The sequence below is a fragment of the Spermophilus citellus genome (genome assembly GCF_964194105.1).
Source record: "Spermophilus citellus genome assembly, chromosome: 5".
Lineage (NCBI taxonomy): Eukaryota > Metazoa > Chordata > Mammalia > Rodentia > Sciuridae > Spermophilus > Spermophilus citellus.
The window spans coordinates 52,051,694-52,076,833 of NC_138186.1; the positions used below are offsets into that span (position 1 = coordinate 52,051,694).

Genomic DNA, 25,140 nt, shown 5'->3' on the forward strand with positions numbered 1-25,140 from the left:
TCAGCACCACATAAAAATAAATAAATAAAATAAAGTTGTCCATCTACAGCTAAAAAAATTTTTTTAAAGAATAATGAAGTTGTTAATAGCTAAAGAGTAAAGAGGAGGAAAGAGAGGTGTTTGGGCTGGAGAAAGGGGAAAGGATGATGCGGTATATAGCTGCTGGAGAGATGGTATTTAAATATATTTTCTTTCAAGAAGTACGTGAAAATTTAGACCTCAAGTTTAGACAACAATATAGATTTGGGACCTAAAAGGGGTGTTAGAGCACTCTGATGATTGAGGTTGTAGAGAAAGAAAGATTAAAGAAGAACATTTAGACAACTACATTCCTCATATAGTACATCAGAAATAACTTGCCAGGTGAGCAGTACTCTATTCTATAGATAGTGCATTCGGACCAATTTATTGTAATGGAAGCTTAAATTTTTTTTTTTATTTCAGGTTATGAATTAACAGAAACAAGCTAAAGTAGGTTCATAATTACTATTTGTCTGAAGTCAAATCTCTGAACTAGAACACGATTTTTAAATTTATCTATAATAAAAGGGAAGGGGAAAAAAAACAGAAAAATCTGGTATTCTCATACTACCACTATTTTACAATATTTGTGAAAATTTAACCATTATTTTTTAGTTGTAGATGGACACAATACCTTTATTTTATTTGTTTATTTTTATGTAATGCTGAGGATCAAACCCAGGCTCCACACATGCTAGGCAAGTGCTCTACCACTGAGCCACAACCCCAGCCCCAACAGAATTTAACCATTTTAAAAAGTACTTCAGGGAGGGCTGGAATCGTGGCTCAGCGGTAGAGCGCTCGCCTAGCAAGGGCGGGACCTGGGTTCAATCCTCAGCACCACATAAAAATAAAGGCATTGTGTTGTGTCCATCTACACCTAAAAAAAATATATTTATTTATTTATTTTTTAAAAAAGTACTTCAGGGGCTGTGGTGTGGCTCAGTGGTGGAGCCCTTGCCTAGGACATTTGAGGCACTGGGTTTGATCCTCAGCACCACATAAAAATAAATAGATACTCTGTGTTCATTTACAACTAAATAAATATTTGAGGAGAAAATTAATTAATTAATTAAAGGTTAAAAAAAAGCACTTCAACTAAAATATCCAGAATTAATGAATCTGGGGAATGGGTACATGAAGGTTCACTAATGAATCTGGAGAGCAGGAACATAGAGGTTCTTTATACTCTTTTCTCCAGTTTTGTACATATGGGAAACTATCATAATAAAAGTATCTGACTACATACAAATATTTTCAAAATTCTATCAACAGGTAAGTCTGACAATCAAAAATAAAATTCTAGTAGACAATAAATACTTTTCAAACAATGCTTGCTTCATTCTTGATAAACCAATAAAATTTACTGTGTATAGAACGGAGAAAAGACCTAGTCTATCACTTCAGAAGAACAAGAATATGTTCATTAAATGGAAAAGGTCCTTTTATTCATGTTGATTGATTTTAGACATGTCACTTTTTTTCTTCATTAAACTTAAGTCTTTGCTGAAGTATGTATAGGCTGTGTGTGTGTGGTTCTGATTAAGAAGGTCAAAATATTTACCTTCAATATCAATTCTTACATCTTGAAGCATTCAGTTAGCCCTCCAGTTACTTCAAACATCTACCGCTCTAATAAATAATCTGATACAGATGCAAAAAAGTTAGATTTTTAAAAAGCAAACCTATCCATAAATTATACCTAATCCTAAATTGTAATGAACATATATTAAAAATTATACAAAATAATAAGTAGAGGGGAAAAGTTCATTTTTAAAATAATTATCATTGCTTAAATTATGATTTAAATAGACTTTAATACTAGGAGAGAGCAGCAGATTCACCACTCATCAATGATCATGAATGGTTTCTAGGGTTTGGGGCACCAACATTTCCTATGATAAATAGCACCACCCAAAAATGACAACCAGATTTGTCTGCCTCCTCTTCTTGACTAATAAGCTCCAGAACAGTAAAAAGGATATATGTCTACGCAAAACCTAGCACACTGCAAGTGTGCCACTCTTAAACCGCAATAATCACCATCTTTGATTCCCAGAAAGCTATTGCTAAGTATCAGTCTCATTCCCTAGGTGACGTGCATAAAATAACAAAGCAGGGTTTCCTCACTGGCAGTTCTACTTAAATCATATTCAGAATCCTGTTTCTTCCAACAGAAACGAGTTGTCATAAAACTTGAGTGAAAAGCAGTATAAAAACATGTATGCACAGACACTCAAATGATTCTTTTGTTTCATCATTATTAAGCAACTGGCTAATTCCTAATTGAGGTATTTCACTTTTTTCAGACATTAAAATATTTCTCCTAATCTTCAATAGTTTTTAGCTTTTTCCCTTTTTATTAAAGACTTACATATCATAAAATGCACAGATCTTAAAAATTCAGCTTAATAACTGAACAAATTTATATAATTGGTGAATATGGATAAAAGTTTGCAGAAGTTCCTTATACTAGTCTTATACTTTCCACAGATTAAAAATGATATAATAAGTTGCCCAAAAATATACACATGAATTTCTATCACCCATGTCATTCTAAAGTACATTTCCATCACTCCAGAAAGCTCCCTTTGTCCCTTTCCAGTCAATCACAGCTCCTACCCAGAGGCAACCACTATTCTGATTTCCATCATACCTTAGTTTTGTCTGTTCTTGTATTTTTCATAAACAGTATCATACAGTATACACTCATCTATGTCTGAACTAGTTTGTGTTCTCTTGCTATGAACAATATTTCTGACATTGCTCTATTTATTGTGTGAATCAGTAGTTCATTCCTATTGTGAAAAAGCTGCTATGAACATTTTGTACATGTCCTTTTTTTAAATTACATTTGTTTTAGTTGTAAATGGACCTTTATTTATTTATATGTGGTGCTGAGATTCGAACCCAGGGCCTCACACGTGCTAGGCAACTGCTCTACCATTGAGCCACAACCCCAAACCTTGTACCAGTCTTTTTGTAAACATATACTTTATTGCTTTTGGTATAGCAATATTTCATTGAAAAGGGGAAAAAAAAGTAGTTTCACATACAAATAAGCCTAGGAAATAAAGCAGTATGGATAGATAGTTATAAATACAACTATACATATAGCAACTATAATGTGTGTTTATATGTAAATATTAGTTATAGATGATGCAAAAATAGACATTTGATATTTACACACACGTGTGTATATAACATGAACTTGAATAATTCTGAGAAGTCCACCTAAGACCAACAAAGATTTTAAAAGAAATTAAAATTAAGTTCATAGTAAAAATTTTTTTTTTTTTTTTTTTTAAACATAAGAAACTCATTTTTTTTTAAAGAGAGAGTGAGAGGAGAGAGAGGAGAGAGAGAGAGAGAGAGAGAATTTTTAATATTTATTTTTTAGTTCTCGGCGGACACAACATCTTTGTTGGTATGTGGTGCTGAGGATCGAACCCGGGCCGCACGCATGCCAGGAGAGCGCGCTACCGCTTGAGCCACATCCCCAGCCCTCATAGTAAAAATTAATCAAAGATGTTAAGTATTTCTTAGTAAGTTTATGTTTTACCTAAGAATAATTCAAAAGAGAAACAAACTTCTCTCCATGTAAATTAGCCTGTTAAATTCAATGAAACAGTATTTCTTATAACAAATATCTCTTCCCAAACTCAAAACCTCCCATGTTACCATCCATTACACAATAATTTTTTCATGCTGAGGACAAAACTCAAAATATGTGTTAAGATTACAAGACTTGGGGCTGGGGTTGTGGCTCAGTGGCAGAGCTCTTACCTAGCATGTGTGAGGCACTGGGTTCAATCCTCAGCACCACATATAAATAAATAAATAATAAAGTTACATAAAAAAAAAATTAAGAAAAAAGATTACAAGACTTTATTGTCTTGCTTTTTCAAAAAGTTAAACATGCAAATAATTTCACTAGTTAATATTTAACATGGGTAAAGAACATCCCACACGCATGCAGAATATATTCTGATAAAGACTTAATCTCTAGGATGTTTTCTCTATTCCAAATAGTAATTTACTTCAGCACTGTCTGTGATAGCAACATTCTGACTCTCAATTCTACTGTGTAATTTTCAGCTGACAAGAGAAATTTCTTTAATTCTCCAGAGATAAGAACAGTAATAAATATACACAAATCTGATTTTTTAAGAGATCAATTTGAAATTTGCAACCCTGTTTTTGATAATCAGATGCCCATGTTCAGCGACTCATTTAATATAATCTATCAATTGCCAAAATTGACTACTACAAACAATTCTAGAAATTTACCATTGCCTTAAAAAGGAATCTGAAACTACAAATGGGATAAAACAATCCTCTTCTAGTCTTTGATCTTTCTTCATCTTTTATTCCTCGTTCCAAAAAAAAATGAGTAATTTAAAAAACATAAAATTCAAATGTACTACATTTTTAATCTGAAAAAAATAAATACTCAGAATTTGGATGTTCCCTGGCTTTCACAGATGTGTGACTGTTTACTTAAAAATCCATCATTTCACTCTGAAAATACACCATTTTCATTTTTCTAATAACTGTACCTTTCTTTAAAAGAAGAAAAATAGCCTTGATTAAGCTTTGACTTTTATAACAACTCCTATTGGCTTAATTCCCCAACTTTCAATATGGTTTGCCTGATTGTACTAGAGAACTAAAATAAAATTTTATGGTTGTTTTTAAATGTTTTGCTTTCACACCAAGGATGAAAAACAAATACACCAAATGTGCAGACCCCACACTCCCTCTGGTGGTCCTTCACTCTCATTAACCAAATCCAAAAGACTATAAGGAAGTATGCACAAAATGCAAGTCAGTTCTCATAACAAATTGTAAGACATACAACTTATTTTGAGTACTGAAATTTTAGTGTTCTAAATGTTGCTAAACTACCTTTAGAGCCAGGCATGGTGGTCCACACCTATAATTTCAGCAACTCAGAAGGCTGAGGCAAGAGGATCACAAGTTTGAGACCAACCTCAGCTACTTAGCCTGACCTTGTCTCAAAATAAAAATAAAAAGAGCTGAGATGCAGCTCAGTGGTAAAAAGTACTTAGGTTCAATCTCCAGTATGGGGGCTGGGGATGTGGCTCAAGCAGTAGCGCACTCACCTGGCATGCGTGCGGCCCGGGTTCGATCCTCAGCACCACATACAAGCAAAGATGTTGTGTCCGCCGATAACTAAAAAATAAATGTTGAAATTCTCTCTCTCTCTCTCTCTCTCTCTAAAAAAAAAAAAAAAAAAAAAAACTCCAGTATGGGAAAATAAAATAAATAGAATATAGTAATCTATTAGCTACAATCTGTTGATAACCTGTTAAAATACATGGCCCTACAATCAATCATTTTTACCTGTCTCATTTGCAGAACTGCTTTTTACACAATAAATAAATATCTTATTTGCAAATTAAATCACAATTAAGGGGCCGTTTTAAATCAGTAGTTTGTGATCTGCATATCATTGTTGACTCAGTCTTTGATGCACTCGTATTTAATTTTCTTTACATATTTCAGGAAAATGTCAGAATTTTAAAATGCAGTAGGGCTGGGGGACATAGCACACTGGTAGAACACTTTCCTAATTTGTGTGAGGCCTTGGGTTAGATACACCCTCCCCCCAAAAAAGTAAAACTACAGTTATTTTTTAAATTAAAAAAATAAAAATGCACAAAAGTGCGGTTGGGTAGAGCATTTGCCTAGCATGCACAAGGCCCTGGGTTCAATTCTCAGAACCACAAACCACAAAGCAATCACTAAACCAAACTGTAGAAAAATTTGGAAATATCAAAACCAAAAATCTAATTACTAGTCAGCTAAGTTGGAATGTTGAAATAGTTCCAGATTATAAAATGTAGATATTTAATTGTTCAGCATAAATTAATTATAGACAATTTTTTTTTTTTTTTTTTTTTTTTTTTTTGCTGTACTGGGGATTAAACCCTGGGGGCGCTGTACCACAGAGTTCTATATTCTCCCTCCTTTTTATTTTTTGAAATAAGGTCTGGCTAAGATGCCTAGGATGGCCTCAAACTTGTGATCCTCTTCTCTTGCCTCAGCTTTTCCAAGCTGGGATTTCAGGTATGCACCACCAGAAACTGTTAGAAGATCTTCTTCTTCTTTTTTTTTTTTTTTTTTTTTTTTTTTTTTTTTGGTACCAGGGATTGAACCCAAGGGTGCTTAAAGGTGCTTAACATCCCCAGCCCTTTTTTTTTTTTTTTTTTTTTTTGAAATAGGGTCTCACTAGGTTACTTAAAGCCTCACTGGATTGTGAGAACTGGCTTCAAATTTGCAAATCTTCCTACCTCAGCCTCCAGAGCCACTGGGATTACTGGCATGCGCCATCACACCTGACTAGAGGATATTCCTAATGCTAGGTACAACAAGCATATTACTGTTATGTAAAGGAGTTTTAATATCTATAACAGTGTCATTTGATCTATTCTTGAATTTAAAGTCCTTGTTTTTTGTAGTTCAGTGGTAGTGTTTGACTACCATACATAATGGCCCAAGAGTCAATCCACAGGGAAAGAGAGAAAAAAAAAAAGAAAATTTACTACCACAACAGCCCCCCAAACTCAAAATGAGCCATATCTGAAGGTAGATGCTTTAAAATGGTGCCAGTTTTTTCTTTTACATATGTGATAATCAACTTATGCTTAATTTTAAAATTAAAATATGGTTGATAATTTTTAAACACTTATTTATTTATTTATACGTGGTGCTGAGAATCAAACCCAGTGCCTCAAAAGTGCTAGGCAAGCACTCTACCATTGAGCTAAAGCCAGAAGCCCAATTGATAATTTTATGATATGGTCTACCACAAGTTAAAGTGAACAAAAATAAATAAAAATTTAATTCTAAACTGGGCTTTTAAGTGAAAGCACTTTTCTATCTAAAAACTTAAAATATGCTTTTTGTAACTAAGTATATGAACTATAACTTTATAATGTGGCATACTCAGCAGCATCATCACAGGAAAAGGATTATGAACACTCTGTTTACATACAATAATTTAAATTAATGTTAAATCATGGAATCAATTAAATCATCCCAAACAATGAAAGCCCCAGTCTTATAAGTTCCCTCCAGATACTTATGTAGAATAAACCCATTCAACATGAAGGAAAAAATTATCCTTCAACCAAATTGCCCTCACCAACCATCCAAAAGCCAACTCAGCCTTTTGTGGCACTAATCTCTTCTATAGGTACTCCAAAAGGATGCTCATTCTTTGGACTAATTCATCCTAAGCTGAGAAAACTTTGGGAAACTAAAAAATCCAAAATACGCATTCTTTTCCAATCTAAATATAAACAGAAAATTGAAGATTTAATTAGTCATCTAACCCAATAGTCTTTTAAGTTTTTCATGTTCAACTGATTAAAATTATGTTCTAAAAGAAATCCACCCCAAATTCCCATAACTAAAAAAATTAAAGACTAAAAAACAGGACTGGGGTTGTAATTTAGTGGTAGAACACTTACCTAGCACATGTGAGGCACTGGGTTTGATCCTCAGCACCACATAAAAATAAACATATTGTGTTCAACTACAACTGAAAAATTAATTTAAAAAAAAAGATTAAAAAACATTTGTTAATGTTGGAATGGCAAAGACCTCATAACATAAAAGTTTGTTGTTTTAGAGAAATAAAACAATTTACAAAGACTGTCTTAGATTTTTTAAATCTCAAATAATGAGAACTAACTATTAGCTAATTCTACATGGTAAAAAGGTAAAATTACCATTCAATTAAATCTGAATAAATTAGCATGGTTAAATATTAACTTTGTTCTTAGAGAAGTTAACTTCTCTGAAGTATAAATCATTTGCAATATGGTTACAAATAACACATTAGAAAAGAAAAATGGAGTAAATTAAATCAAGTGTTTCTCACAAATGACAAGTTAACTATAAGCCTCCTTTTAAAACTAATTTTCAAAATATACTATTTCTACAGAATCACTCAATTAGGGCCATAATTGTAGATTGTTAGGCACAGGTCAGTTGGGAGAGAGACAAACAGAAAATGGTAAGTGAAAGCATGACAGAATAAGAACTTCCCAACAGAATAAGAATTTTTTTTCAAGTCAATTATTGAATTTTGATTCAGATACCATGAAAAGCTGCTACTATATTCTCTAAAAACCCTAATGCAGAAGGCGGGCAGAACTCCCACACACTATTAAAAAATCCTTAACCAAATTATGCCTTAACTTTTCCCTTTTCTACAACCTAAGAAAATGGAAAAACAATGAAAATAAACACACCCGTCTACTCTCAGGCAAAGAAAGCTTCCATTCAATGCTAAGCCTTATTCCACTGGAAACGTACTCCTAAAAAGTAAATCCAAAACCACGAGCTCAAAATGCTTCATGCAGAATTTACTGAATGGCGGCCAATCGCTGTACACGCTGTCCTGAGCCACACTGAAGGATATCTAGAGCTCAGCGTTCTCCTCTTACAACTTGTACCTTACAGTCCATTCGCCAACACTGCAGAACCCGATTTTTAAAATGCGACTAAAATGTTCCTCCTGGCCCATCAATAGGAAAAAAAAAAGCAATCTACACCCTGATCGTCAAAAAAACATTGGCAGTACTGGTTTTTAGGCGATACACTATCGTCAGCACACCTTTTTAGACGATCGACAGGGCAGGAGTTACAACGTCCTTGGGCTGAAGTGAGTAAACACCCCTAACACAACTTTTAACTGGCTTTCTGCTAGCACTAGGTTAATGCAGATCACCTGTTAGAACGACTCACACGCACACCCTCAACAAGTGGCCGAGAGCGGCGATGCGGTTCCCTGTCACTTGTCCTAGGGCGGCAGGTGAAGGCGGTGAACGCCCATCCACACCCATCGGCCGGCCACGGCAGAGGCGGCAAACAGCCCCGGGACGCTCCGTTATCCTCACCCTCCCGGGCCCGCCAGGTGAGCAGGGCTCCATCGCCCGCGGCGTCCGGCGCTGGGCTCAGCCGGGCTCGACTTCTCGGGCCGTCCGGGTCCCGGAAGGCGAAGTTTCACTCCCGCCCGCGGCGTGGCTGCTCAGGCGCCGCCCGGTTCTCAGAGGGTCCGGCCGCCCGCTCGGAGCCGCTGCGGTCACTGCCCGCCGGGCCTGGAGCGAGTCCTGGGCCGCCAACCAGAGCCGGAGCGAGACCTGTCACCCGGGCGGGAAACAAAAGCCGAGGACTAGCGGGCGCGACCGGCCTCGCCTCGGTGAGGGGGAGCGCGGCGGGGGCGGGGAGCGGCTCCGGCGGCCGCCCCGCTCCGCGCCTCCGGGAGAGAGCCCGGGCCCCGAGGCCCCTGAGGCGCGGCACGGACCCCGCAGTGCGGCTGGGCCTCCCGCGCGCTCACCTCGAGGCTTCCCGGGCCCGGTTCGCCCCTACACGCTGCTCGGGTTGGGAGAAGCGCGAGGGGGCGGGGAAGAGAGCGACCGCGACGGGACCGGGAAGGAGGGAATTCGGTTTTTTGGGGTGCCACGGCCGCCCGCCCCACCCCTGCAGCCATGGCTCCTGTACCTGTCGCCGCGGTGGCTCGCCGGCTCCGTCCCTCTTTGCCTAGCCCGCGCCCCACTCACCCCTCAGCCCGCCCAGCAGGCCGCCCGCGCGCCGCCGGACAACGCCGCCTGAGACTGGCAGCGCCCGCGAGCCGGCCCGAATCCCCCGGGCAGCGCCCGGCGCCGTCCCGCCCCCGCCGGCCGCAGGACCCGCCTTCCATAGGGCCCTAGGGCTGTCAGTCCGCCCCCAAAAGGCGCGCGGGCTGCCGCTCCGCCTGTCCGGATTGGTGGCCTAGCACCATCCATGCAAATACGACCCCGCCCATATTCATTTGCATCTCCTCCTCCCCACATCAGCCACGTGTCTGGCCCTTGCCCTTTGTGGGGGCCGCAGAAAAGGGATGCAGGAAGCTGACCAACACCCCCTCACATCATCCCTTACCTCCAGAGAAACTAATGTCTAAACAAGCTACTTGACTTCATATCTGCAGGGTCTCCCTGAAGGCTCAGCCCCTCCCTTTGATTCACCAGGCCTGCCCTGGGGCTGGAGCCGCTGGCCAGTCTTCCCCCAGGAAACAACTCCATGATGCTCAGTGGGGTCAGGGGAAATCCCACCGTGGTAATCACTTTAACTCATAGTACCTCCCTCTGGACACTAGTGACCTTGAAGACCATACTTTTCCAAGGCTCTCTACTTTTCAAACATGATATCCCAGGCGGCTAAGACAGCAGTGGGCCTTAAAATGGCTGTGTTCTTTCCCCAACCCAACTCCAAAGGGTAGGCTGCTGAGCTCAGCTTCAAGATGACCACCCCCTTAGATGGCCTTAGGGAATCTAGTTCGACCCCCAGGAAACAGAAACCTAAAGTTCCATAGCTAGTTACTTATGGAACATACTAGTTATCTGTGAAAACCTAACATTTCATGGCCAGGTTAGAAACCATGTCTCCTGCTGCCGTGTGGGTTTTTGTTGTTGTTGTTTGTGTGTGTGTGTGTGTGTGTGTGTGTGTGTGTGTCTCGGGATTGAACCCAGGGCCTTGTGCATGCAAAGCAAGCACTCTACCAACTGAGCTATAGCCCCAGCCCCGGAAATCTGCTTTTTTTGCGCAGTCACATTCAAGAATTTGCGAAGAGTCTCTTCTACAAGTCACCATACTAGGTGGTACTGTAATCATTCATTCCCTGCTTGTAGGAGGTGATGTATACAAAAAAAAAAAAAAAGAAGAAGAAGAAGAAGTCAACGCTGAAACATCCTCATGGGCAGGTCCTGTTTCAGTCATTTGTCTATCCTTAGTGCCTAAAAGCTTTTCTTTTACAATCTGCAAGGGAGAGTAATTGGAACAATTTATTTGTGCATTAATTCAGCAACACAACGTTGATCATAAGTGATCTACTATGCTTACTAAGAGCAAGTATTAAGCATTGTGCTGTGCAGGGTATACGGAAGTGAGAAGACACTGTGCCAGTTTTCCATGGCTTCAGCCTAAGAGACAGGGATATCCGCATCACATTTCAGTGCTCCTTGTGTTACAGGGGTTTTGACATGTCTGCACAGGGCACAGTGGAGGGCTGCATGGAGGGAGGAATTGCAGGGAGGGTTTCACTGAAGAGGTGACACTAGAGTCAACTCTTAAAAGATGAAGTAGATATTTGCCCATCAGAGGGTGTGGGTGGTTTAGGAAAGGGACTCCCAGCAGGGAAGGATAGCTTGAGCAAAAAGCATGCAGACCCGGAAAAGCCTAGTAATTGAAGGAACATTGAGGAGCATTGTGGGCAAATCTGCAGGGTTGTGTGGACATGTTACATGCTCTGGGACCAGGCTCTTCCAGGAGGAAGACAGAAAAGCCCAGGAGGCTGCCAGGCTGTGTTGTAACATACCTTAGCAAACAACAACAGGCCCAGCTGCAACCTTTCTCCCCCCCCCCCCCACAGGCCAGAGTCTTTGGGGAACAGTCAGTTCTACAGTTTTGATGTCTGTTCTACAGCCTGGCTAGCTCCACCCACTCCCCCAGAAAACTACCCTGACCACGATACTTGCCCTTCTCAGCATTTGGAAGTATGTGTGCTTGAATTTTCCCTAAACATCACTGCCTTTCAGAATTCAGAAATGACATGCGCTATGGCTGCAGACACCTGGATGTGGGATGAGCAGTTCTTTCCTAATGCATGGAGCAGTTCTTCGCGGGGCCTGTCACCAAGGCTGGCTTCATGGGTATGTGACCTTTGCACTGACACAAAGCCCCAGTTTTGGAGGGGTCCTGTTTAGGGTTTAATTCTCTACTCTTGCCATCTTGAAATACTTAGTAATTTTTTCAAGAAGGAGCCCTGAAAATTATATAGTCCTGTCTGTCATTTACTACCCCGGGCATGCTTGTGATATCACTCAAACCACATCTCATTTTTAAAGCACTTGGCATTCACTAGGTTTGTTCACATGCCTTGTGCTACTTGATTCTCAAAATGGTGATGTGGGATGGGCTGGCATTACTTTTTATTCTTATTTATTAAATGAGAAAACTGAAGTTTGGCAACTTTCTCCAGATGGCCCAACTAGAAAGAGGCAGAGCTTATGCTGAACTCAGCACACCCAAGTCCTATTTCACACACTGTGGAGCTACCTCTATCTTGGTTTCAGAATCCTTTCAACAGCAGCTTTGCAGCCTAAGGATATACCGTTTTAAGAGTCAGAACACAAGCTGGGTGCAGTGACTCACACCTGTAGTCCCAGTGGTTTGGGAAGCTGAAGCAGGAGGATCACAAGTTCAAAGCCAGCCTCAGTGATGGTGAGGCACTAAGCAACTCAAAATAAAATAAAGATGTTGTGTCTACTGAAAAATAAATGTTAAAAAAGTTCTCTCTCTCTCTTCCCTCTCTCTCTCTTAAAAAAAAAAAGAGAACACATGTTAAAGTAGATAACTGTAATATCACAACTATTACCTTATGAATATTTTTCATCAGTTTTGAATAATTTCAGCCATTATATGTTTAAATACTGTTTATGTCCCTTTTTCTCTTTCTTTCTGTGTCTCCAATTGAAACACATAGTTGACCTTCTTATTTTACCACTTTATTCTGCATCTTCTATCTTTTGTCCTTCATGATTTGTTCTAAGCATCTTCTATTTTTCAGTTCACAAATTCTCTTTTTCAGTTTTGTTTTTTAATATCCTCTTAAATCCACTCATTAACTCCATTTGGTTATTCTGTTTTAGTTCTAGAATTTCTGTTTGGTCCTTTTGTTAATATTTATTTTTTAGTTTTAAGTGGACACAGTATCTTTATTTTACATTTATGTGGTGCTGAGGATCGAACTCAGTGCCTCAAGCATGCTAGGTGAGCACTCTACCACTGAGCCACAACCCCAGTCCTTTATTTTATATATTTATTTATATGCAGTGCTGAGGACCCCAGTCCTTTATTTTATATATTTATTTATATGCAGTGCTGAGGATTGAACCCAGTGCCTCACACATGCCAGGCAAGCTCTCTACCATGGAGCCACAACCCTAGCCCTGTTTGGTTCTTTTTTATATCTGCTATGCCACTTATGATATTTTAAAACTTAGTTTTTCTCTTCTTAAACATAGTAAACATGGTTGCTTCATGGTCTACATCTGATTCTCCACTGTCCATTTTATTTTGTTTTGGTTTTGGTTTGGTTTTGGTACTGGGAATTGAACCCAGGGGACCCACTGAGCTACATCCTCAATCCTTTTTAAAAGGTTTTTATTTTGAGACAGGGTCTTGCTGAATTGCAGAGGCTGGCCTCAAATTTGTGATCCTTCTGCTCCAGCCTCCTGAGTCACTCGGATCACCAGCATGTACCACCATGCCTAACCATTGTCAGTTTTTTTTTTTGTTTGTTTGTTTGTTTGTTTTTGAGAGAAAGAGAGAGAGAGAGAGAGAGAGAGAGAGAGAGAGAGAGAGAGAGAATTTTAATATTTATTTTTAGTTATCAGCGGACACAACATCTTTGTTTGTATGTGGTGCTGAGGATCGAACCCAGGCCACACGCATGACAGGCGAGTGCGCTACATCCCCAGCCCCACCATTGTCAGTTTTAACCACTGGTTCTTCCTTGTGTTTTTTTTCTCCTTGTGTACCTTGGTTCTGTTTTGGGTATTGTATTTGAAAAAAAAAAATTCAAAGCAATGATATCTTCCTCTGGAAAAGATTTCCTTTGTTTCTGCCTGGCATCTGAAGGCACTAGCAGAGATCACCTTAACTCAATTTCAGGCCTCCAGATTTTCTGAGTCACCCAGAAGACTTAAAGCTGGGTTAGGGTCTGTGGGACTTTTTGTTTATTTATATTTACCACTTACTTAGTGGTACAGCTCTTTAGGGTCCCAACCTTAAGATTGAGAGTTGTTTTAGTTATGTGTTTCTCCATAGCAAACTCTTCATAAATTTAGTGGTTTAAAAACAGATGTCAACAGACTTTTTCTTAAAAAGCCAGATAGGACATATTTTAAGCTTACAAGCCAAATCACCTCTGTCACATTTACTCAACATTGGCATTATAGCACAAAGCAGCCATTACTATACATAAATGAATGGCATGGCTGGGTTCCAATAAAACTTTATTAATAAAAAAAAATAGGCAGCCATCCTCAGCCTTAGGGCATCTATGGAAAACCCACAGCTACCACCATGCTTAATCATGAAAGGCTGATGCCAGGAAACAAGACAAGGACAAAATTAAGTATGTCCACTTTATGAAGAAGAAGGAGGAGGAGGAGGAGGAGGAGGAGGAGGAGGAGGAGGAGAAGGAGGAGATGCCCACCTTAAAAAAAAAAGTATGCCCACTCTGACCACTTCTATTTAATATTACACTAGAGGATCTAACCAGGGCAATTGGGCAAGATATACAAATAAAAGGTACACAAATTGAAAAGAAAGAAGTAAAACTGTCTCTCCTCAGACATATGATCTTGTGTATAGAAAAGCCTAAGTAATCTATTAACCCACTATTAGAACTAAAAAGCAAATTCAACAAGACTACAGGATATAAGCTTAATAACATAAGTCAAATGCATTTCTGCATACTTAACAATGAATAATCCAGAAATGAAATTAAAAGAACAATTTCTTTTATAACATCCACAAGAATAAAATATTTAAGAATACAAGGGCTGGGATTGTGGCTCAGTGGTGGAGCACTCTCCTACAATGTGTGAGGCACTGGGTTTTATCCTTAGCACCACATAAAAATAAATAAATAGGGGCTGGGGATGTGGCTCAAGTGGTAGCACGCTCGCCTGGCATGCGTGCGGCCCGGGTTCGATCCTCAGCACCCCATACAAACAAAGATGTTGTGTCCGCCGAGAACTAAAAAATAAATATTAAAAATTCTCTCTCTCTCACTCTCTCTTTAAAAATAAATAAATAAATAGATAGATAGATAGATAGATAAATAAATAAATAAAGGTATTGTGGGGCTGGGGTTGTGGCTCAGTGGTAGAGCGCTTGCCTAGCATGTGTGAGGCACTGGGTTCGATTCTCAGCACCACATATAAACAAATCAATAAATAAAGGTCCATCAATAATAATAAAAAATTTTTAAAAAGGTATTGTGCCCACCTACAACTAAAAAAATATTTTAAAAAGAATATATTTGGGCTGGGTTTGTAGCTCAGTGGTAGAATGCTTGCCTAGCATGCATGAGGCACTGGGTTCAATCCCCAGCACCACATAAAAGAATATATTTAACAAAAGAAGTGCAAAATTATACTGAGAAAACTACAAAACATTGCTAAATTAATTAAGAGCTAAATAATTGCAAAAATAGTCTATGTCTATGCATTGACAGTCTTAGCATTGTTAGGACAACAGTATTCTCCAGATTAACCTTCAGATTCGATGCAATCTCCATCACAATCTCAGATGACTTCTTCTTTTTTTTAAAGATCTCATGTCTGATAGGAGCTGAGAGAGAGAGAAAGGATATGTGAGGTCCCACGGTCCCTTTTTTTTAATATTTTATTTTTTTTAGTTTTCAGCGGACACGACACCTTTGTTTGTATGTGGTGCTGAGGATCAAACCCGGGCTGCACACATGCCAGGCGAGCGCACTACCGCTTGAGCCACATCCCCAGCCCTCAGATGACTTCTTAAATAGAAATTGACAGGTGATTTTTAAATTCATATGGAATTACAAGCGACAAAAAAAAGCCAAAACAACCTTTTAAAAGAAAAACAAAATAGGAGGATTATTTGTCAGCTTTCTGTTACCACAACAAATACTTGAGACAATTGGCTTCAAAAAGGTTTATTTTAGTGCATGGTTTTAGAGGTTCAGTTGACCCCATTGCTTTAGGCCTGGGTGGCACATCATGCAGAATGGCAAGAGCTCATGGACAAAATTAGTCATCTCATGACCAGGAAGCAAAAAGGGGGGTGGGGGGTGGAGTCTCACAATCCCCATCAAGGGCCCTCAGTGAGCTAAAACTTCCCAATAGGTGTCATTTCCTGAAGACTCCACCATGTCCCAATAGCAGCATCCTGGGGATAAACCTATACCACATGGACATTTGGGGAGAACTTAAGATCCAAACTATAGCAGAGGACCCCCCACACACACACACACACACATACATGTAAATGGAATAGAACTGAGACTTCAGAAATGATGCCACATATCTATGGTCAACTGATTTTCAACAAGGGTGACTAGTGAAGGTACACATACAGAAAAATTGATGGAAGGCGAGTGGGAACTTAAAATTCTCATCCATTGCTGGTGGGAACATAAAACAGCGTGGCCTCTACGGAAAGTAGTTGGGTAGTTCTAAAATGTTAAGTATAGAATTACCATAATCCCAGCATTTTCACTGCTAGGTATATTTCGAAGAATTTAATACAGGGACTCAACAGATTCTTACACACCATACACACACACACACACACACACACACACACACCTCAGCATTATTCATAACAATAGGCTAGAAAAAAACTAAATATCCATCAACCGGCTAATAGATAAGATACGTTATATACACACAATGGAACATTATTCAGACATGAAAAAGAATGAAGTGCTAATAGATGATACAATATGGATGAACCTTGAAAATATTACACCAAATGAAAGAAGTCAGTCACTAAAGACTATGTATTTTATGACTACATTTTAGTGAAATGTATACAATGGGAAATAGGATATAGGACTGGAGATGTGGGAGAAAGGGGACAGGAAGATGACAGGTAAAGGATACCAAATTATTTTTAAGTTGGTTAAAATGCTATCGAGTTGACTGTGGTAATGGTTGCACATAACAGTCAATATACCAAAAATCATTGAATTTTTGTATACTTTAAGTACATAAATTGTATAGCATATGAATTGTATTGGGATGCTGCTGAAAAAATAAAAGCAGCCAGCCATGGGCCATACTTTGCTTACTGCTGGCTTAAGAAAACAGTTACTGTATTTATTTGCTTCATGGTTTTGCAATTTGGACAGAATACAATGGAGACAGCTGGTCTCTAGTCTATGTGGCATCAGTTGGATGGCTTGAACAGAGCTGAACAACTCTCTCCCAAGATAGCCTTACTCACATGGAAGGCGAGTGGAAACTCAAGCTATGATGTTGGCCACTGTCCTTAGTTCTTCTCACATGGTCTCTCCATGAAGCAAAGTTGGCTTTCTCAGAGAATGATTGACCAGCTTCTCCCAAATGGCAAATATGGAACCTTCCAGGTCCTCTTAAGGTTTAGGCCTGTAACTGACATAGCATCATTTCTACCAGGTTCTGTTGGTTAAAGCAGGTCACAGCCCAGTCTAGGTTCAAAGGAAGGGAACTACAGTGGTGTGATTTACTCAAATACATGATTCATTAGGGGCCACAAAGTAGCTATCTGGGCTGGGGCTGTAGCTCAGGGGTAGAGCCCTTGAGGCACTGGGTTCAATCCTCAGCACCACATAAAAATAAAGACAAAAAGATACTGTATACATTTACAACTAAAAAAATTAAAAAGTGACCATCTGTTACAATTCCCCACTCAGTCCCCTAATGACTCACTTGCTTTCACAAGCAAACTGTGCTCCCTGACTCTTAAGACCCCTAAAGGCTCTCCCCATAACTATACCATGATTGAACTTGAAGTCTATAATCTCCTCCACTAATCCAATGCAGGTACAAATGAGTATCTCTAGTGATATGACTCTCAATCTGAAGACATTTAGACTAAAGAGTCAAGATATCTGCTCACCACACACAATAGTAAGGCAGGGAAATAGATACCCCTATTAAAAAGGAAAAAATGGGTGACAGAGTATGTAACTCAGTGGTAGAGTGCTTTCCTAGCATGCACAAGGCCCTGAATTCTATCCCCAGCACCAGAAAAGATAGTAATAAGTAGAAGGAGGAAATGACAGTTACATGGCAGCCACTGATCCATAGCAATTCTGAAATCCAGTTGGGCACAGGACACCAACTCCTTAGGTCCCAGTTCCCAGGCAAATCAGTTGGCCTTCTCACATGGCAATTGGTTTTCCCCAGAGCCAGACTGCAGGAGCAGTCTTCTTCAGGCTCAAGCAGAAATGGTAGGATATCACTTCCACTACAGTCTATTAATTAAAGCAGGTTAAAGTCAAGGGGAGGACACAGGGCAAGAATTCCTACAGCCCATGACTCACTGGGGCCATGAAGTTAACAGCCTACCCCAGAGGTGGTTTATCAAGGTCTCTAAACTTGAAGGCCCTGAACTCTAATTTTGTAGCCTTAATCCCAAGATTAAGATTTCAGAAGTACAGCTCAGTCTCTCTGGTTGCCCCTTCAGGTTGGCAAATGTCCTCTGGCAAAAGTGATTCTAAGTGCTGGGCTCACCTCTGTGGTAAAGTTGCCAGATTTAACAAATAAAAATAGGGATATCCAGTTAATTTGAATTTCACACAAGCAATACATAATTTCTCAGTAGAAGAATATCCCAAATGTACCATGATCATATATATGCTTAAAAAAATGAGTTGTTCCTTTGAAATTTAATTTTTGTGTGTGTGTGTGATACTAGGGGTTGAATCCAGGGGTGCTCTACCACTGAGCTATACCCAAGCCCTTTCTAATTTTTAAAAAATATTTATTTATTTACTTTAGTTTTAGGTAGACACAATATCTTCATTTTATTTTATGTGGAGCTGAGGATCAAACCCAGTGCCTCACACATGCTAGGTGAATGCTCTACCTCTGAGCCACAACCCCAGCCCTTTAATTTTTATTTTGAGACAGAATCTCACCTAGTTGGGATTCCTAAATCCTCTTGCCTCAGCCTTGGTAATTGTTGGGATGACAGGCATGTACCACCATGCCCACCATTGAAATTCAAATATAACTGGGACATATATATTAAATAAAATATTATTTTTACTGGCTCATCTGAAATACAGCTAAGAATTTAACTGGAAATACTGCATTTTTTTTTTCCTGGAAACTCTAACCTCTCCGGACTCTCGCACATTCCTGTATCTTGGTCCAATTATTCCCTACTCTTTCATTAGGTTTTTGAAGCTTTTTTTAAAAAATATTTTTAGTTGTCAATGGACCTTTATTTATTTTATGTGGTGCTGAGAAACCAACCCAGGGCCTCACACATGCTAGGCAAGCACTCTACCACTGAGCCACAACCCCAGCCCCTAGGTTTTTGAAGCTTTTAAGGCTTAAAAAGATTTATCTAGTGTATATAGTTGTGGTTGACAGAAAGACCAGTCCAAATTCTAAATGGCTATTCTATACTAGTGAAAATTCCCCGCTTAGGAGTTTTGCCCCTCTACTTAGAAGTCAGAACTCAAATTTCCAGCCTTTCTTGTAGCTAGGACATAGACATGTGTCCAGGCTTTACCAATCACATAATCCAAAGGAGACTTCAGTTCAGAAGAGCAAAACAAGAAGCTTGATGGTCACAATGGCAACAAGAGGTATTTTTTCAGGGAATATAAGGTCAAGTTTCTGAAGCAGAATTTGATTTTGATGCTTAAGGCAGGAGTGGCTGCTCTATTGTCAAGTTCTCAGCACTAGTTTTCAGCAATGGTACTAGCAGCCATTTTCTCTGCAGTATAGGTTTTAGCCATTGCCCCTGGATTCTTAGCCTGTGGTCTGTTTCTTTTATCCTTTCCATGAGCCTGTGTGTTACCTAATAACTGGAAATAAGCCTCCTTTCAGCCCAGTCTAGTCATAAAGGATTCTATTGTTTGCAACTAAGATATGCTAATGATACAGCTGGGTTCTGGGTTCTAATCTTCCATTAAATAATTAGGCAAACTTGGTAGAGACAGGATGGTCCAGAAAAGGTTCTCCAGGCTTGCAGAGTCTGAAGTTCAAGGACCAGTGATTGTAGGCTCAACAGGCCACTGTGGTTTCCCAGGTGATGGCTAGGTCTAAGCCACTTGTTCCTCTTCCTCACGTGCTCAACTTCAGTGTAGCACAAGCTGCCTTCACTTACTTGGTTGTATTATTATTGACCATCCAGGAGTAACCCAAGAAGAAAGAATGATTTTTCACCCTTATCGCCCCCAAATCTAGCAGCATAGTTGAGCAGCTGGATTTCACTCCTGAGACAACCTCCCAATTGAAGAAGCTGCTTTGAGTTACCAAAAATCATTGAGAGCCTCAGGAGGGGGGCCCGGAGCTTGTCAGCATGTTTCAGGGATTTATAGGTCTCATATGTCATTTCTAAGCCTTATTTAGAAAATGCTATATTTTTTTTATAGATTGAAGCTTGAAAATATCTACTGCTTAAAATCCCAAGGCAATATGAGTTTTGGGGGTTTTTTTTTGTGGTTTTTCTTTGCCTTGACAAAATCATTCTAAAATGCATTTGGAAAAATTAGCATGCAAAGATTAGAGGAAAACTGAAAAAGAAGAGCAATGTAGATCTACCAGATATTAAAACATACTACAAAGTTACTATCACTAAAATAGTTTAACTGGCATATGAAATATAATAAATATGTTTTAATGAAATTGGATAAATGAAATAACATCAAATAGAGAAATAGGACTGACTTCCTACAGGCATTTCAGAACAGTGTCAAAACATTTGAATACTCATTAACTTATATTGGGAAAATTGATTTTAGGAACTGGGGGAGGGAAGGATCCTTACCTCCTTTTTTATGCTAAATGAATGAAAGATCTAAAAGTAAAAGATTAAACTATAGGGGCTGGGGATGTGGCTCAAGCGGTAGCGCGCTCGCCTGGTGTGCGTGCGGCCCGGGTTCGATCCTCAGCACCACATACCAACAAAGATTTTGTGTCCGCCGAGAACTAAAAAATAAATATTAAAATTAAAAAAAAAAGATTAAACTATAAAGACAACACAAGAAAACATAGGTGAGTTTACTTGTAAAGGTTTATAGTAGGAAAGGCTTTCATGAGCAAGACATCAGGGGTCATAGAGGAAAAGATTGATAAATTTGGCTTCTAAAAATATAATATACCATAAGTTAAATCAAAAGACAAATTAGTTATAACCTTAGAAATATAATAAATATGACAAAGGGTCAAGTTCCTTAATATACAAAGTGCTCTCACAAATCAATTAGAAGAGCTGGGGCTGTGGCTCAGTGGCAGTGTGCTTGCCTAGCACATGTGAAGCAATGGGTTTGATTCTCAGCACCACATAAAAATACATAAAGGTATGCGTCTGTCTACAACTAAAATATTTCTTAAAAATCAATTAGAAAAGACCAACAACTCAAAAGAAAATGAGAATAAATGTGAATAGGCAGTTCCTACAAAGAAAAATAGGTGGTTTTAAAAATATAAAGGGAATCAGGCACAGTGGCGCATGCCTATAATCCCAGCAGTTTGGGAGGCTGAGGCAGGAGGATAACAAGTTCAAAGCTAGTCTCAGCAATTTAGTGAGGCCCTAAGCAACTTGGCAAGACCTGTCTCTAAATAAAATACAAAAAAGGACAGGGGATATGGCTCAGTGGTTAAGTGCCCGTGGATTCAATCCCCAGTACAAAATGTGTGTGTGTGTGTGTGTGTGTGTGTGTGTGTGTGTGTGTAATGTCCTGGGTTCAATCCCCGGTACTGCAAAAACAAAAACAAAAATAATAATAACAACAACAACAACAAAAATAAAATGTACTTAACTGTCCTGGTTAAAAAAAACAACTGTGATTTAATACAATGATACACCATTTTATTTTTCTTTTCTTTTTTTAACGAGAGAGAGAGAGAGAGAGAGAGAGAGAGAGAGAGAGAGAATTTTTATTTTTTCAGTTTTCGGCGGACACAACATCTTTGTTGGTATGTGGTGCTGAGGATCGAACCTGGGCCACACGCATACCAGGTGAGCGCGCTACCGCTTGAGCTACATCCCCAGCCCTGATACACCATATTTCATCTACTGATTATTTGAAAGTTCGATATTACACAGTGCAGATGAGAATATGGGAAATAAGACAGTCATTTTTGTTTGTGGGAGTAAAGATCCTATAACCTCTTTCACAGGCAATTTATTATTTTATTTCATTTTTTGAAGTACTGGGAGGCACTCTGCCACTGAGTTACACCCCACCCCTTTTTTTTTTCTTTTTTGGAAGAGTACCAGGGATTGAACTCCCTTTTTTTTTTCTTTTTTGGGGGAGTACCAGGGATTGAACTCCCTTTTTTTTTTCTTTTTTGGGGGAGTACCAGGGATTGAACTCAGGGACACTCAACCACTGATCCAGATCCCCAGCCCTATTTCAAATCTTAGTGCCTCACCGAGGCTGAGGCTGGCTTTGAACTTTCGATCCTCCCATGCTGCTGGGATTACTGGCGTGTACCACTGCACCCTGTCCTTTTTAGTTTTTATTTTGAGACAAGGACTAAGTTGCCCAGGCTGACCTCAAACTTGCAAACCTCTTGCCTTGCCTCCCAAGTAGCTGGGACTATAAGCATGTACTGCCATGTCCAGCTTTGGGCAGACAATTTAGCAGTGTTTATCAAATTTAAAATCCCAGGTGCTGGGGTTGTGGCTCAGTGGCAGAGTGCTTGCCCAGCACATGGGAGGCACTGGGTTGGATTCCCAGCACCACAAAAAAATAAATAAAAGAACGGTATTGTATCCATCTACAATACCGTTCTTTTATTTATTTTTATGCATGCTGGGGTTCTAACCCAGTGCCTCGCCCTGCTAAGTAAACACTCTGCTACTGAATCACAACCCTAGCCCTACAACTAAAACTTTTTAAAAAATAAAAATAAATAAAAATTAAAACCCACATACTCAATGACCCAATAATCCACTTTATTTTAGTTTAGTTTAGTTTTGGTGGTGCTGGGAATTGAACCCAGGGGCACTTATCCACTGAGTCACATCCCCAGCCCCTTTTTGCATTTTATTAGAGTTAGGTCTTGCTGAGTTGCTTGGGGCCTCACTAAATTGCTGAGGCTGTGTTTGAATTCTCAATCCTCCTGCCTCAGCCTCCTGAGCCACTGGGATTACAGGTGTGCCCCAGTGTGTCTGGCCAATAGACCCCTTTATTTAATTTATTTTTTTAAATATTTATTTTTTAGCTTTAGGTGGACACAGTATCTTTATTTTATTTTTATGTGGTGCTGAGGATTGAACCCAGTGCCTCATGCATGGCAGGCGAGCGCACTACTACTTGAGCCATATCCCCAGCCCCAGCTGTATCCCCAACCCCCATTTTATTTTATTTTTTAAAATATTTATTCTTAAGTTTTAGGTGGACACAATATCTTTATTTTACATTTATGTGTTGCTGAGGATTGAACCCAGAGCCTCGTGTATGCTAGGCAAGCGCTCCTACCACTGAGCCACAAACCCAGCCCCAATAGACCACTTTATATCCTAGGAATTTATTCTGTGACTACACTCCTACATATTGGCAAATATATATGTGTACACACATATATTTATATTTATAAATAAATATTGCTCTTTATATGTAGCTATATATCCATATATATACCAGTAAATATATATATGTGTGTGTATGTGTGTGTGTATATAACAGTATTGTCTTTAAAATTATGATTTTCCTTATAACATATGCAACTATTTAAAAGAATAAACTATATCTCTATGTGCTGACATGGAAAATACACAAAATATATTGGATGAAAAAGCAACTGGGCATGTAGCTTAGTGGTAGAGCATTTGCTTAAAATGCATGAGGTCTTGGCTCCATCTCCATCACTGCAAAGAAAAAATTATATATAAGCCAGGTACAGTGGCTTGTTTCTATAATCCCAGTGACCTGAAAGAGGCTGAGGCAGGAGGATCATAAATCTGAGGCCAGCCTCAGCAACTTAAGAAGATCCTTTCTCAAAAAAAAAAAGAATAAAAATAAAAGAGATGGGAGATGTAACTCAGTGGTAAAGCACCCCAGGTTCAATTCCCAGTACTAAATAAATAAATATACAATTTAAAATTACATATGTATGTATATAAGTGGAAATTTATGGAAAGATATCCAAGAAAGTCTGGTTTTCTTTTCCAATATTGGTGATTGAGTACAGAGGTTCTCTACCACTGAGCTATACCATCAGGCTGATCTCAAACTTGTGATCCTTCTGCTTCAGCCTTCTGAGTATCTGTAATTAAAGGCATGCACCACTACACCTATGTAATATTTCAGTTTTGATGATATGTATGCTCTTTAATTGCCAGGACCCCAAAAAGCAATACACTGAATGTACCCTTTGGATTTGCATTCAATATATATTGAGCACCTGCTATCTATTCAGGCACTACTCTAGGTAAGCAAAACAGAGAAGATGATTTTGTTTATGGAGCTGATCCTTGTGGGGCAGACAAGACGATGTGATAAAAGGGGTGAAGATGCCATTAAAGATGGTACTGAGGGGAAACCACTGAAGTGGTGCCACTTGCACGGAGCTCTGAATGAAGAGAATTCCAGGAAATGATGTCAGAGAATAAGGACACTGAGGGACAGTCAGAGGGGTTGGAGAAAGGTGTGGGGCAGGGAGAGTAACCCCAGAAACGCTGAAGAGGTGGGCAGCTGCACACTTCACTGAGAGATTGCTATACACCTGTGTTAATCTGTTTTGCACTGCTATAATTAAATACCTGAGACTGGTGCTTTATTCTAAGAAAAGTCTTTTTTTTTTAAATATTTTATTTATTTATTTAGTTTTCAGCAGACACAACATCTTTGTTGGTATGTGGTGCTGAGGATTGAACCCGGGCCGCACGCATGCCAGGCGAGCGCGCTACCGCTTGAGCCACATCCCCAGCCCTAAGAAAAGTCTTAATCTGCTGACAGTTCAGGAGATCCAAAGCGTGGCAAGGGCACCCTGGTTGTGCCACGATGTGGCAGAGAAGAGAACTAGCCACATGTAGAGAATGCAGTACCTATAATGGCCTATCTGTGTAACAACCTGCACTTAAGAGAACTAACTCAATCCTGGGAGAATTACATAAATCCCTTCAGAAGGCTGAGCCCCCACCCCATGACCTAATGACCTACCACTAGTCCCCACCCACTTCTTAAAGTTTCCACTCCATCAACACAGCAGCACTGGGGATCAGGCTTCTAGCACATGAACCCTGGGGGGACAGGCTCAAACCACACTATTTTTGGAACAAATAACCAGGTGTTTTGCAAGCCCTAACCAAAAGTGCTAA

The 25,140-nt window shown here is 39.5% G+C and overlaps 2 protein-coding genes across 5 annotated transcripts in view; one reads left to right on the plus strand and one right to left on the minus strand.

The window, feature by feature from the left end:
• The window catches only part of FKBP5 (FKBP prolyl isomerase 5), a 230,794-nt gene that overhangs the window by 101,489 nt on the left and 104,165 nt on the right, over positions 1-25,140 (minus strand). Inside the window, exons 1-2 of one of the 4 annotated variants that reach the window (XM_081294390.1) lie at positions 9,559-9,838; positions 5,148-5,253 (exon numbers count right to left, since the gene is read on the minus strand). The exons of 1 other annotated variant lie outside the window; for it this stretch is intronic. In XM_081294390.1, coding sequence (XP_081150516.1) covers positions 5,148-5,154 — 7 coding nt within the window. In that variant the 5' untranslated portion in view covers positions 5,155-5,253; positions 9,559-9,838. Of the gene's footprint in view, positions 1-5,147; positions 5,254-9,558; positions 9,839-25,140 lie in introns of those variants that run through there. 2 more of the 4 variants (XM_081294393.1, XM_081294392.1) reach the window with 2 other exon arrangements.
• LOC308650392 (uncharacterized protein) lies at positions 8,836-12,388 on the plus strand (the record flags this gene model as incomplete). The annotated part of the gene is made up of 3 exons (XM_081296427.1): positions 8,836-9,256; positions 11,634-11,747; positions 12,171-12,388. The coding sequence occupies 2 exons, from the start codon at positions 8,836-8,838 to the stop codon at positions 11,681-11,683; spliced, it is 471 nt and encodes a 156-aa protein (XP_081152553.1). The 3' UTR covers positions 11,684-11,747; positions 12,171-12,388.